Source organism: Dermacentor andersoni, chromosome 3, assembly GCF_023375885.2.
Source record: "Dermacentor andersoni chromosome 3, qqDerAnde1_hic_scaffold, whole genome shotgun sequence".
Lineage (NCBI taxonomy): Eukaryota > Metazoa > Arthropoda > Arachnida > Ixodida > Ixodidae > Dermacentor > Dermacentor andersoni.
This window is the reverse complement of record NC_092816.1, coordinates 20,192,323-20,206,486: the sequence shown is the minus strand read 5'-3', so window position 1 is coordinate 20,206,486 and position 14,164 is coordinate 20,192,323. Positions and strand designations below refer to the sequence as shown.

Genomic DNA, 14,164 nt, shown 5'->3' with positions numbered 1-14,164 from the left:
AAGGCTGCGTGGGAAGTGGCAGGAAAGTGTTTTTGGAGCGCTCAAATGCAGTCATATATCGAGTTAAATACACATCATGCAGTTACTGCAAGACGGGCTTGTTGGCTGCTACCATATTTTAAAACACGTTGACGCGTTCTTTGCTGGGACACATGGTGTATAATTGTGTTTACTCCTCGTGTTCCGTTAGACTTAAAGCAAGCAATATGTTTCTGTCCATAATGTGTCCAGTCTTGCGATGTAAAGCTCAAACAGTCAATTTTAACCGTCTCTCGTCCTCATAACTGGTGTCTTATGTGGCGTAATGCCATTCTGGATGATTAACTGCTTGGCTGCGGCCGTATCACACCGCGGCCGCCTGGACAAGAAAATAGTGTATATCGTGTTATATCGCCCCCAGTGCGCACAACTTTCTCCTTGTTGCTAAAAATGGCCGCAATCATACATTTGAAGTGACCTGTAACCAGAAATCACCGCAGAAACCTTTTTGGGCGTCATCGATTATTATATTCGCGAACGAACACAACAAGGAGCTAGCCCTTGTGATTGTTTACGTCGCTTTTGCTTTCTTTAAGCTACACGTCGTACCTGAGCCCAAACGCAGTCTCAAGAACAGGTGCGAGCTAGTATCCAAGTAAGCGAGCGGAATGGAGCGACGCGGGTGTTAAAATTGAATTAAATTTGGAGGTTTCACGCGCCGATACCACGATCTACGTAATTATGAGGCGAGCCGCAGTGAGGGACGCTGGATTAAGATCTTTCAACGTGCCCGGAAGTACACGATCGTTTTTGCATTTCGCTCCCCATCGAAATGCGACCGCCACGGCGGGGTTCGAGCCCGCGGTCTCAAGCTCAGAAGCGCAACGCTGCAGCCACTGAGTATAACGCAGCAGGTGCGACACAGGCATGAGCTTGATGCCTGCATGAATGATGTAGTCCGCCCATATTGTTAATTTCTTAATTTCTCTCTCAACTTCGAAACACCGTAATTCCCGCACACAATTGTTGTTCACTACCACTTTTAGTTCTAGAGGAGGATATTTAGAGGCACACAAGGTAAGCACAACGCCATGACATCACTGCCCAGCAAGGCAACAGCTTACCTTTAGCCATGTCCTCGTAAGATAACGGCCTAAAATTGACGTAAACCAATATATAAAGTAAAGAAGTGCCACCGGCAGAATGCAAGAAACTTAAATTCCTTTACGATTTGGTTAATCAGCATCTCGGTTCACCCCGCATATAGCTTCAGCTGCGCAGCGTGGATTCTTCTATGCGAGCTACACTGAAAAACGGAGAATGCAACGCGGGCGTTGTGCAAGCTTCGCGCACGCTTACTCACCTGAAGGAAGAACCAGTACGTCGCCGGGAACGAGTACACTGGGAGTGTGCTCACCTGAAGGAAGAACCAGTACGTCGCCGGGAACGAGTAGCTGTGCGGCCACACGTTGCTCAGGTACCAGCAGAGCACAGCGCTGACGAGGCACGAGCCGCCCATGGCGTGCAGCACGCGGTACACGCTGGTGCCGTGCAGGCCCACGCGGCCCAGGTTGAAGAAGTGCGCGCCGGGACCTGCGCGCAGCATTCAGCGCGGCAGCCGTTCGTATTCGTGGGTCTGTGAGGCACGAAAGAATGTTTCCACCATCGAAGACTGCTACACGTATGTGTGTAAAATATAGAGCGTGTATTTGTTTATAACAACAGATTCAGAAGGCGGAGAAGCCGCGTGCGGTGAAAGAATGAATGGTAGAAGTATAGCGTTTCATGCGTTTCATCCGAGAGCTCCTCGCTAGACTGTCTCATCATCGGGGAGGCTTTCGTCTCGTGCATCCGCTTGGCGTAGGTCGCCGCGGGCTTTGCATGGCACTCGGGGCGACTTCTTATTCTCACTCCCGCATCGTTGTAACTCGTGATTTTGCCTGTCGCAGATGTTGAAGGTCGCGCCCGATTCTACGAATACGGCGCGATCGTGATTAGTGCAGCAGCAGGTGAGGCACGGACATCGCTAATCCGTGTCTCTTTCTGTGCATTAAGTTAGGAATGCATATGATGGATAATTCATTGCCACGAGAAAAATATCAACAGTTGAATATAACCACTAAAAGAGTTTGCTCAAATTTGAAGAAGGTAACTCTAAAAGCAACGAAGAGTTACGGTCAGTTTCACGTGGCAAATAAAACGGGCTGCATCGTTTCGCACTGGCTCACTTTGGTTATTAAACGAATCTTTCTTTACCAACGTTCCCCAATTTGACGTGCATGGTTTCCTGGCTGTTGGGTTGGCCGCTATCTCGGCGGACATATTTGTGCAAATATATACAAAGGTTATATGAAGGTGCCCACGAAATGGCTCATGCATATAAACCTTGTATGCTAACCACATATGTCCAGCTCTTCTCTGCGTAACATAAAAATATTTGAAACAGAACAGCACGGTATTCAATTCTTGTCTCCCTTCTTGCTCCCTTCTTGTCCCCGTGAATACCGCGCTGTTCTGTTTCAAATATGTCTTACCAACTCGCCAAAACGTCTGTTTTAACATAAAAAATAACTTCCTACATGAAATAGGAACACATGTCGGCTCACAGGTATCTCTTAAGCACACCGATCTGTTCATAAAATGGCGAATCACATTTCGCAGGTTCTTTGATTTACTTTACTTGATTTAGCCGTTCGGCATGTGCCACTGGGGGTGTGCCCGTTCATTGCCAATCCTCCAGAATGCATGGTCATGTCCCACTGTGACACAAGAAGTACAGAATACCTAAATGTTGCTTAATACGTGCCGCACTATTTTGTGCGTAATCCTGTCATCACCATTCTTCTTTTACTCCTGGTGACATCGCTGCGTATGCATCTCACACTGTGCATCTACCTGACTTAAGCTTTGCATTTCAGCATATATCTTGTGAACGTTGCAGTGCATAAACAAAAAACAAAAAAGACCAACCCTTCCGCTACCGGGAAATGGGGGTAAGCGAAGCTTGTCCTGTTTGCACCTAACCTTCGTGACATTTAAGTAACCCACAGGTAAAGGTTCCAGATTGCTTCGGTCTCCCGCTCCCTCAGCTCGGGATCGTCTCGTTTCTGTCGAATTGCCTGAGCTCGGACGGCTCTAACGGCTGGATCGGTACGCCTACGGCCAGCGCTTTCACGGGCGAGTTCTCGCCGCCGCTCGTCGAAGGCTTCCCGTTCTTCAGGGGAACGCACAACGCGTGGCCGTCCCATTTGTTCTCCAACACGGAACTGAATGGAAACGAAGCCGGCGGCAGCACGCGCGACACCCTTAAATTCCTGCCCTTTCCCTCCCTGGCGGAAGCGGCGCTGGCGCAGCTGTCAACTAGAGTGTACTACGCAATGGTCGAGTGGACCGAACAGCGCTCTCCCGCTGAGGCGTCGCGTGTGGAAAAAATGTGCGAGGGCGCTGCGAGCGAACTGGCTTGGGGCGGACACGCGGCTCGCGGCACATTCAACGTAATTTCGCTGCGGGTGCTGAGACCGACTGCGCACGCACGCTTCTATAATGGTGCTTTATTTCAATTGCAAATTTATATTGACGCCTTTCTGCTACGTATACATATTTGATACAGCCAGCGTATACAGCGAGCACGCGTTCGTTGCGCGGACGCTGGCGGACGCCCAGTTTTTCTGGCAGAAAGTATGTGCAGTAATTTTTTTATTGTTTTACTTGCTCTGGTGCGCCTGCGACTCCTGGCGGCCGGTATCAATAGTATTAGCCAGGTGAACTGTTATTTTTAAAATTGTTTTCTGAGAGTAACACGTAATTTATTGCCAGAAGCAGTTTATCTCCGACGTGAAGCTACGTAAGAAAATTTTATTGATATCATGTCATTTTACGCACGCTTCTTGTTGGTGGAATGTCGATCGGGGAGAATGATCAACGAAAACAATGTTATAATGAAATAAACCAGGTTTACTGCGTCGCGCGATTAAATGTAGATTATCAGTGCACTTCTAGGTAAATGTAAGGGCACTAGACATATATATGTACACTACATATATGTAAGAGAAATTCCGCATATTCTAAATGCTCTAAATAAAAAAGTGAAAACTCCCGACCAGAAGAAACGTGTTTCTTTTAAAAGCTGCACCAACCCTAGGTGAACCAATCGACTTTCCGAGAAAAGGAATCAAGGCAATCATTGGACGTTAATTTGAACAACAGTATTAGGGAAAAGATATTGCCTATGTACTCAAACTGAATCGGGGAGACCGGGAGGTCTTTACCAATGTAATCTCCATGGCTTCACTGGCGATCTCTTTAAATAAAGTAGAAACATACAGTCTAACCGAATGGTATTTGCTATTCAGATCGCATTCGAGTTCAGAATTCACTATGAAAAATTATCGAATAGCCGTTTCCGTTCGAATGTAATGCATAACAGCATTTTTGAAGTCTCGAAGGGGAGGGGCCGATGCAAGTGAGGACTCTTAGTCCGAATGATTGTCCTGGTGGAGAGCCGTGGCTTTTGCGCAGAGGCGCACCCGTTCCTGAGAGAATTCACGCACGGGTGCTGATCGGTTTCGCTGAACAAGTTCCTAGCTGTCATTCAATATAAACGCCCCGTTTCGGGGCAGCCTGTAAATCTGCTAACTTGATTCAGGCAAAAAAAAACATACATTTTTTAACAGTCTCGCCATGTCTGCAACCCATGAAAACTGGGTGTCCAATGTGGTACCAAACTTAACACAGCAGATCTACAAGTGCGTCTACGCGTATGTGAGGCATGCCGCTCCTTTAGTTGTTTCATTATTGTCCTTATGATAGTGCACCGGATAACTGAAAGCAGCTGTTTATAATACAGAAGCTACTTAGTTGAGCCGACGTACAGTTGGAAAAGGCATCACATATAGGTAGGAAATATAAATTAAGCGCAACATGTTTTTCTCGGAAATCAGACTCGGAAATAATTTCTTTCGTTTACACCCCTAGAAAAAAGCCGAAGGAGACAGCTATACCTTCCTTTTTTTTAAATTAAACAAATTCTGGCGTTTTACGTTTTACGTTTGGCGATATGGTTATATGAGGCTCAGTTCTCACAACCTAGAGTTCTTTAACGTGCTTCTAAACAGAAGTACACGAGTGTTTTTCCATTTCGTTCCTATCGAATTTTGCAACCTGGTTTGGACCCGTGAGCTCGAGTTTAGCAGTGCAACGCCATATCCACTATGTAGCCACTAATTAGGCAACCGCGCCGCTTTTGTGTGTGTGTGATAAGCATGAACTGGACAAAAAATTTCACATGGCTTACGGCCCAACGATTAGTGTATGTAACGGCTACCTAAAACTGTTTTCGGCGCCCGAGGTCCGACCGCTATAGAAGAACCCGTACCAGTAACTCCGCGCTCTGTTACGCGAGGAAGACGGAAACATGACTGGAATGTTGCACTGCAGCTTTTTTTTTCTTTATTTATAAGAATACTTCCCGTAAATCTGAGTGCAGGGCGCCGGATGGGGCAGATATGTTTTATTTGCTTGAAGCGGCAATTGGGAAGTTTACATGTGCTTTTCCGTCTGTGTTTCGCAAGACCTACTGACGGAAAACTATGTGCGCAGAAATACACACGAGAGGTGCATGCTGCTTGAAGAAGAAAGATATCTGTTCTCCACAGGGAACCATACAAAAACATAGTAGAATGAAAGCCGACACCGCGGCCGCAATGCACGCGCAATCACCAAGCGGTATTAAAAAAATGAAACAAAGGAGAAAAAGAACGGCATCTTTTCCTAAGGCATAAATACATGTCATATGCAGTTGTAAATACCGTTTGAGCGGTCTGAACGCATATACCAGCACGCGAAGTAGTACGAATGAGCGTTCCGAGAAGTACCGCCAGCAGTTTCCAATGGCGCGACCTTGAAAGTGCGCGGGAGCCTTGAGGCACAAATATTGAAAAATCTACGGGAGGGTATACATATACAGCTCCACTATAAAACTGCACGTCAATAAATTTGTGACCTTTGTGGTGAATAAACATAAACCAAATACATGAGATAACACGACGCATAAAATGAAAGCAAGCAATACTATAGGCATCGCCGTTAGTAGTAAATCATTTAATTAACCTCTTCACTAAAGCTTCACTTCCCATATATGCCTATGTGTGCGCTGGATTTGCATATTTTCTATCGCATTGTTTGTGCGGGCATTGAGTAACAGCTGTACAATAATGCGCAAGGTAAACGAGCGACATAAACGGACATTTCTGTAACGCGCTCTGCTTCAGGCGATGCCGTTCTTGTCATGCGAAACAAAACGGAACGCATATACACAAATTTATATTTCTTCAAATGCTGCGAAGATATCGGAGAAACTGGTGGCCTCTCACCTCCCTGATAGTCGAGATCACCGACGTTTATGAGGAAGTAGTTGAAGGCCACATTTGGCAACAGGAGGCAGAGGGTAATGACCTTCTCCAGAACATTTCCACGAGCCACGGTGGACGGAACGGACGATGCGAGGCCGAAAGGAACGACCAGAGACCCGAACACCACGAACGACATGGTGACCAGGCCCACCGACGCTGCGACGAAAGTGAGAGAGTCATATCTGTAGTCCTCGGCTGCCTCAGTGCGCGCGGTTAAGAGGGCTTCGAATGTTCATCGATACCAGCGCCGCAGTAAAAGACACCTCTTGACCGCACCAACGCGGCCCTGCCTTGCACGCAACGTAGTCATAGACGTCGGAACTCCGTGGCCTTTCCTTGCCTCTACTCCCTCTCCCTCTCTCTCTGTCCTCGTCACGAAGGGTTAGAGCAGCGTTTAACATGTTGTACATTCCATTTTGTACAAGCGGTGTGCTTCAGTTTATCTGCAAGTGCTCTTTGTTCCCTTAAAAGAACTCGTTAAAGCTGGCTTTTCCGCACTAAGAGACATTGTGGGGAAAAGACCACCTTATAGGTGGTAGTGACGGCAGTACGCGCAAGCAGACCACAATCTGTAGCATTAATCATTAAAAGAAAGTGTAGGTACGCTTCAAGCTGTCTATTAACTCGCCTTCCCACAACCAAGCAGTAAATTAACAGATAGCCTGATTGGTAGAGTGACTGGCATGGGCAGGCTGTGGTGTTCGGTTTAAACACCAGATTAGGATTACATTTTTCTTCAATTGCTAAAACAAATGTGTTACGCTGCAGTCTAAGTTCACTTGTAGCCTTATGGTACATTCAGGTGGATGAGAATTGAATGTGACTACTACTACCACCCACTACTGATAGTAGTAGTAGTAGTAGTAGTAGTAGTAGTAGTAGTAGTAGTAGTAGTAGTAGTAGTGATGGTGGTGGTGGTACACTCACGCCTGGGTACGAGCGTGGCGACAACGAGGCAAAAGAGGGAGCTCGAGGCGCAATGCATGATAACACCCATCAGCAACAAGACGATGTTCGAGCGCGGCAGCAACGCGTGCGTCTTGGTGAGCACGGTTGCGGGCAGCGAGCCCATGAGCAGTATGATGAAGGACCAGCAGAAGCCGCCCAGCCACCAGACGAACTCGGACAGCCCATTGGCTACCATCAGCTCCTGCGTTTCACACAAAAGTGACATTCGCCGCCACCACTTCGCATATCCGTTGCTTATACACGACGGTTGCTGCTAACACAGTGCGTAGGTCATGTCATAATTTGTCCTGACACGATGAGCGGTTCGTTTTTCGTGTTCCAACAATTGTTTCTTCCACGCATCAGCGATTTCAACACTTTTGACTCATTCTCACTTTCTTTGCATTGAAAGACGCACCGCTTTTTAAATAAATTAATTGTGAATGAATGAATGAATGAATGAATGAATGAATGAATGAATGAATGAATGAATGAATGAATGAATGAATGAATGAATGAATGAATGAATGAGGTAACGAGAAGGTGGACGCAATCATTCCGAATCGGGAACCTACCTGCTTTTGTCATAAACGCTACTCCTGGAACAAAACCCTCCGCGCGCTTACCTTAGTGCCCGAGCACAGCTCAGAGGCGGTCTTCTTCACCAGGAAAGGCTGAATCATGCACATGCTGACCAAGCAGGGAAAAATGCCGAACATGATCTTGATGTATGTAGCGTCGCTGCGGGTCGCGCTCTGCTCCTCCACGTCGCCCGGCAACAGCAGCTCCTCATCGAGTGCCTCCGGCGGTTGCTGAATGCTGTACGCGTCGTCGCCCTCCTGTCGGCAGCATTTAACGAAGCAGATTTAACAATGTGGCTCGAAAAGAAGCAAACGGGACTCCGCAAGGTCACTTTCAGGGATGTGTTCGGCATGCGGTGAAATGTACTTTGTTTATTTCTCTTTTGATATCTCTACTTGCATACCGTGTTTATTGAACGTCGTCGGACATGCATCGTCTCGCTTGCTATAACAACTATATCGCAATGTTCTCTTAAAGGCTGTTCTAAATTGCAAGTGATACGTCCTTGCTTAGTGAATGGAGTCATCGCCTTACACACTTCCAACAACGATGCAGCTCTGCTCTGATGAAATCGAACTCACCATCGGGATCAGGTTTTCGCTCTCACTTGAGAAGGCGCCGAGGAAAGAAGCTGCCCAGGCGAATACGTCTGGAAAGTGCGTTGTAACAAAAACACCTTACATGACGCTCAGCCACAGCGCACGCGCGCGAGCGTGTGTGTGTGTGTGTGTGTGTGTGTGTGTGTGTGTTTGTCGACATTAGTGGTTCGATCGAAATAGTCGTTTTGGCACGTAAAACCCCAGATTTTAATTTAATTAATTTTAGACTAAATTTGAAGTCGAAAGCGACAGTGACACTATGGACAAAGTATAAAGAAAGGACACGCATGCGCGCTGTGAGGACTGTGGAATTACTCTCTCTGTAATATTGGGTTTGATGTGACGCGCTAGGGCCTTCCTCTACATGACTAAATGCGATTCTACGTGACAGTCGGTTTCATCGCAACGCTCACAGGCCACAGAAGTTGTTTGAGACGTGCATTTGTGTTTACTTTATTGGCGCAGAAAAAGTCAACTTCAAGCAGTGTAGTGAAGCCAACTTTCCCTAGATTTAACCAAACTTTTGAGGATGTTCATGGAAATAAATATATTATTATGAGTGTATTTCGGGCATCTATTAATATGGGCCCATTCAATCAAGCACTTGGACAATATTGGCATTTTGGAAACGCATTTTCAAACACAGCTTTGGAGGTAAAGGTTTAGAGATATGTGAACTCAAAGCAATTAAGTGTAGCTGCAACACAGAACATTAATTGCCTTGCTTCATTGATAAGCTCAGGCTCTACAACAATATAGTTTGTTTTCACACCTACTTACCTACAAAAGGGTACAAAGTACACGCATCTTTGGCATAACACAGCACTCATAACGAACTAAACGAATTAAAATTAACTGGTAAAAACCTAAAGAAACCAAGGTGAACCCTCACTCATTGACAAGCAGCTAGCCTCACGCTCAGGTGACTTATGAAACAGTTTTCTGTGCCAAGAATTTTAGTCGAACAAGGGTGGTGAGCGTCATGTGCAGTGCCTTGGGGAAATGCCCATGCAGCAGTACGACAATATCTGCTTTCCTGTTTTTGCTCGTTACATCAACCGATTAATTGCGACTAAAACCAAAACCAACCAAAATATTGAAGCCGAACGACCAAACAAAAAATTGGAAAGTTAGAATTGCCCCAGATAAGGCACTATATCCTAGAGAACTTGTCGAATGGGTGCCGCAGTGCTACAGTTGACATGCCTAGAGGGGGCCGCGCCCCTCCTTAAAAAATGAAGGGGTGCCACCCCCCCCCCCCCCCCCAGACATTAAGCACTGCCTTAGGCATAGCCTCATGTGACTTCAACATATGCTGTGTGCAGTAACGCATGGAGGAAATCCTGCAAATCTTGCATACGGTGTGAAACGCAAATTCGTTCCAATGCAACTGACTTCGATGGCTTCAGGACACTATATTACAACGTTCAGTACTTTTTTTATTTTTTTAACAACGCAATAGGCACGGTTGTCATCCCTTGAACGCCCAGCGCTGGGCCGAATCTTGTATACCTGCCCTTGAGCAGAAAAAGGAGTGAAGAAGAGGAAGATACATGATAGCCCAAGAAAGTATTTGCTGTTGATCAAAGCGTCCGCAAGTACCGCAGCTTTACCACGATGAACGTAGTCATCGCGTGTGTTGGGTGCGTGTGCCCACAGTCTGCGTCGTGTACTATACATGTGTATACGCACCGAGGCCTAGCCGCGCGTTCCTCTTGTGTGCGGAGGTGCTGGTCAGCGAAGCGACGTAGATGTACACGTAGGTGATGAAGGCTGGAAGCAGGAACTCCAGCACGGTCAGAAACCTCTGCCGGCGAAACTGGTACGTGTAGACGTCCTTCCACAAGAGCAAGCGGAGGTGGAGCCACCACAAAGACATTATTACTGCTGCGAGCGCGGCGAGAGCTCGAGGGAGGCTCGTTCTCGTTGTTTGTTTCGTCGTCTTTTCAAATAGGTGGCGTCGTTCCTCTGTAAAGGCACTTGCCCACAACGGGGCCGCGAGTGGGGGAGCTGTCTTTGAGATGCGCACGCAATAAAGCAAATTGCACCTTTAAGGGTGTTTTCTCGACTCTCTATAACTAATCCCCTTACAGTTACACTCATAGAAAAGGGTGTTTAGGCGAACTTATACATCCGTTTGAAAGGGTCATTCTTTGTTGTGATTGCGCCCTTTTTCTCTCAATGCGTATTTGGCCGAAAAACAGAATACGCTTTATTTTACAACATCTTTTATTACAAAAGTATACTCGCGGACAACTTTCTGTGGCTATGAAGAGAAACCTACGGATGAAAAGCGCGCACAAGTGAGTACGCTTCTGAAAATAGTCCCGCGTTTTAATCCACGTAACTTTAGGCTGGGGAAGAGAAAACGTAAACACCTTATCATCAACAGTTCAATAAGACAGAACACACCACTGAGTGAAAAGGTTTACTTATTTTGCCGCTTTTCCCTTCCGCGTCTTGGGAAACGCGAAACCGTTGCACGTGGACGCTGCGTCGATTCAGCGTCTGTTCCGAGCAGCCAAAAGCACTGTCAAACGCTGCCGGACTACTTGGCGCTGTAACACTTGCGCAGCAGCCACGCACTCGTAGCTTTCCCTTCATAGCCACAAAAAGCTGTCACCGAGTATAGCCTAGTCTTCGGAACGTCTGCCGAAGTAATCCCGAAGTGTTTTAGAGACGTCTATAAAAAAAAATCGAAGAAAAAATAGTAGCGCAGCCTCGATTGCCAATGAAAAGTGTTAGCTCTCGATCACTACTTCTTTTTTATGAAAAGCGGGAGGGGGGGTTCACAGTGACAGTCACACAGAAGAGGCACAATCACAAGCACTGTTCATACTTTAAGTGAAAATGCAGGTTGCGCTTTAGGACTGCGGTAAGGATTAGGCCCCTCACCAAAGTGAGGTACCAGTCTCGGTTGAATATCACACTCATCATAAACATTTTTTAGGTGCACAACCTTGAGCGCTGCACGGGCCCGGGCCGACCCGAAAGCCCGGGCGCGACCTGGCCCGCGGGCAGGGCGGGGCCGTCCGAATCGATTTTCGGCGGGCCCGAGCGGGACTCCGGCATGAGGCACGGGCCCGGGTCGGGATTGAAGCCACGGGCCCGGGCCGATCTCGGGCCCGCTCATTAAAGGGCCTAAGTATACCTTTGACTCTTTGAGTACACGCGAACATTATGCATTGCATGGTCTAAGGCATTTGGTCCCAAGCTGAAGTGACACGTGCAAAGAGCTGGCTCTTAGTATACCTCAGCAAAGAAAATAGAAAAACAGTTGAAGTTTTAATTTTTTTTACAGCGAAGGTCGGTAGTCAGCATATTTCGTGTCCGCGTCCGTTAGCAGAAATGTGGCGCGATCCCGGCGGCAGTTAAGGCCAGGAACAGAGGCTCGTACCCCAATAAGGCAGAGTCTTCAAGCACACCGCAAAGTGAAGCGAACAGTGCATACATTCTTTGGAATCACGTATACAACATACAGAACAGCATACGTCTCAACAAAGAACAAGCGCGAAACAAAGCATCCGAATCAAATAACTGATGACAAGGCGCTTAAGATAACAATGCGAAGTACGTTTCTCGGTGAAGATTACTGTTGCGCAAGCTACCGCAGCGACGGCAGCTTGCGACATGGGGAGTGACGTGCCTAGCCTTTCGTATATAAAATAACCAGCCTAGCAACTGATTTCAATGTTGCTGCAGCACCGCTATGGGCGGCGGCGTGCTGTAAAAATTGTCATTACTCTTATTACTACCATGAATCTAAATTACCATTACTACCAGGCACGTACCCAGGGGGGGGGGGGGGGGGGGGATAACGTGCCTGGTAGTAATGCTACCTCCATTACTACCATTACTACCGTGCATGGTAGTAATGGTACCTCCCCCCGATATTAAGAGGCATACCCCCCCGCCCCCCTACCCGCTTAGGCCACCACTCCTCACACACATTCCATAAAGCGCCGCCAAATCAATGTTGAGACTTGACAGCTTTTCGACAGCCAACAATGTGCTGCTTTTTTCACTCCTTTTGGATAGCGGTAGTAATCGGCATCTCCCGGGCTGTGAAGGCCAGTTTCCTCATCGATTCGGTGCTTGCGCGATTAACTTGAGTAGCGTTCAGTTGTCACCACCTATTCAACGGTCACGCGCCGCATCGGTGTTGCTTCGTTAGTTCAACATTCTTTGTTTAGACTGATCCAGGGACTAGGAAAGGGATTCGGTTCGTGATCGGCTGGTCTGTATGCTCGTGGAACGATTTGCGGCCGGAAAAAAACGCCAGTTGCGTTTAACTTTTGCTTTTGCTTCATTATTTCCTCGAGTGACGGTTCGCCGCGACGCTGGCATATCCTCGGAACCACATACCCGCGATATAGGTTAGATAAGGTGAAAAATAAAATAATGCGAGACAGCGTCCATATTCAAACCCTGTAATAACCCTTAAACCCATAAGTAATATGGCTGTTACCGTCTGGTTTTTTCCCTAATTGTACAGCACTTTTCGTGCGAAATTGGCAACTGGAAACAAGAATAGCAAGGAGTTGACAAATTAAGCGATCTACTAAGGGAGAGAGCCGAGGCAACAGCCAAACAGGAAGGAAAAGTGAAAATTAACACATTTAACGGTTGTTTGTGAAAATATTTATGAATAAACATAAACCATATTTAAAAAGGAAGCAGTGAGAACGCCGCCGGAAATGGAGAATGATTCCGTGTGTTTTGAATGACGCTTCTAGAGCTATCAGTCAAGCCACCTGACGTATCTATCCACTTCTCTGCTGTGATTATGTAGGTATTTTTGTAGCCTTCTGCGGTGGGCACAGTACGTCTAGAATCGCAGCGTCCTGCGCTCTGCGCGGTTGTACGGGACTAGCGGCCACTACGCAACTCCCCAAATAACAATACGAGTCGGTTTTGGCACTTAACTTGGTAGAGCAGTAAACGAGGGATCCAGAAGAACTGTGATTGTTCCGCAAATATATATTTATAATTCTTCCAGAGCTAACTCAAAAAACGCTGCTATAGTCGGATGCAACTTAAATCTGCAGTGAAGCACTGCCCACGCCCTCATAACCGCCAGCACCGTTCCGCCCCCCCCCCCCCCCCCCCGAAGCAGCAAATAATTCGTAGTTCAAACTTTTCCTATTACCCAAATAAGGCAGTAACCACAAAAAAATAAAATTATTAGCGCGTAATTTTATACGTTTTCCCTCGACTATCACAGTGGAATGGCGAAATACTAATTCTTCATTGAACTGAAATAAAATGCTTGCTTCTCTGGCACAGCCATCTGAATGAAATGCACCCTTGTTGGTACAATCGGTTTGGCGTTGCGATCCGATTTGCGCTTTCCACAAATTGTGCATTCCCATGAGAAAAATCTGTTCAAAAGGTACACACTATCATCAGAGGCCGGCAGCAGGTATCTCGCAGCATGAGGGTTGATTTCAAAAGTACTTCTTTTAGAGTCCGCTGGAGAACATCCCAAAATCGGATGGCGTCCTTGCAGCTAATCAAACAAAGTTCAGTTTCTCTGGCACATTACAAAGACGACATTTAAAAGAAGACACAATACTATCCCTTTTCTGTAGCCATGTTTTTACCGATAAGGCTTCACTATAAAGTTTATAAAATAATGTTTTGCAG

At 46.8% G+C, this 14,164-nt stretch overlaps 1 protein-coding gene across 1 annotated transcript; it reads right to left on the bottom strand.

Annotated features, from left to right (window-relative positions):
• Positions 1–343: 343 nt before the first annotated feature.
• LOC140212837 (uncharacterized) lies at positions 344–6,727 on the bottom strand. Its single transcript, XM_072286697.1, has 3 exons — positions 6,351–6,727; positions 1,343–1,572; positions 344–358 (listed from the first exon to the last, which is right to left on the bottom strand). The coding sequence occupies exons 1-3, from the start codon at positions 6,523–6,525 to the stop codon at positions 344–346; spliced, it is 420 nt and encodes a 139-aa protein (XP_072142798.1). The 5' UTR covers positions 6,526–6,727.
• Between the last annotated feature and the right edge of the window lie 7,437 nt (positions 6,728–14,164).

Coding starts and splice junctions, on each gene's coding strand:
- LOC140212837 (XM_072286697.1), bottom strand. CDS start 6,525: ATGTCGTTCGTGGTGTTCGGGTCTCTGGTCGTTCCTTTCGGCCTCGCA. Junction 1,573..6,350: donor TGATCTCGACTATCAGGGAG/GTGAGAGGCCAC, acceptor TGCTGCGCGCAG/GTCCCGGCGCGCACTTCTTC.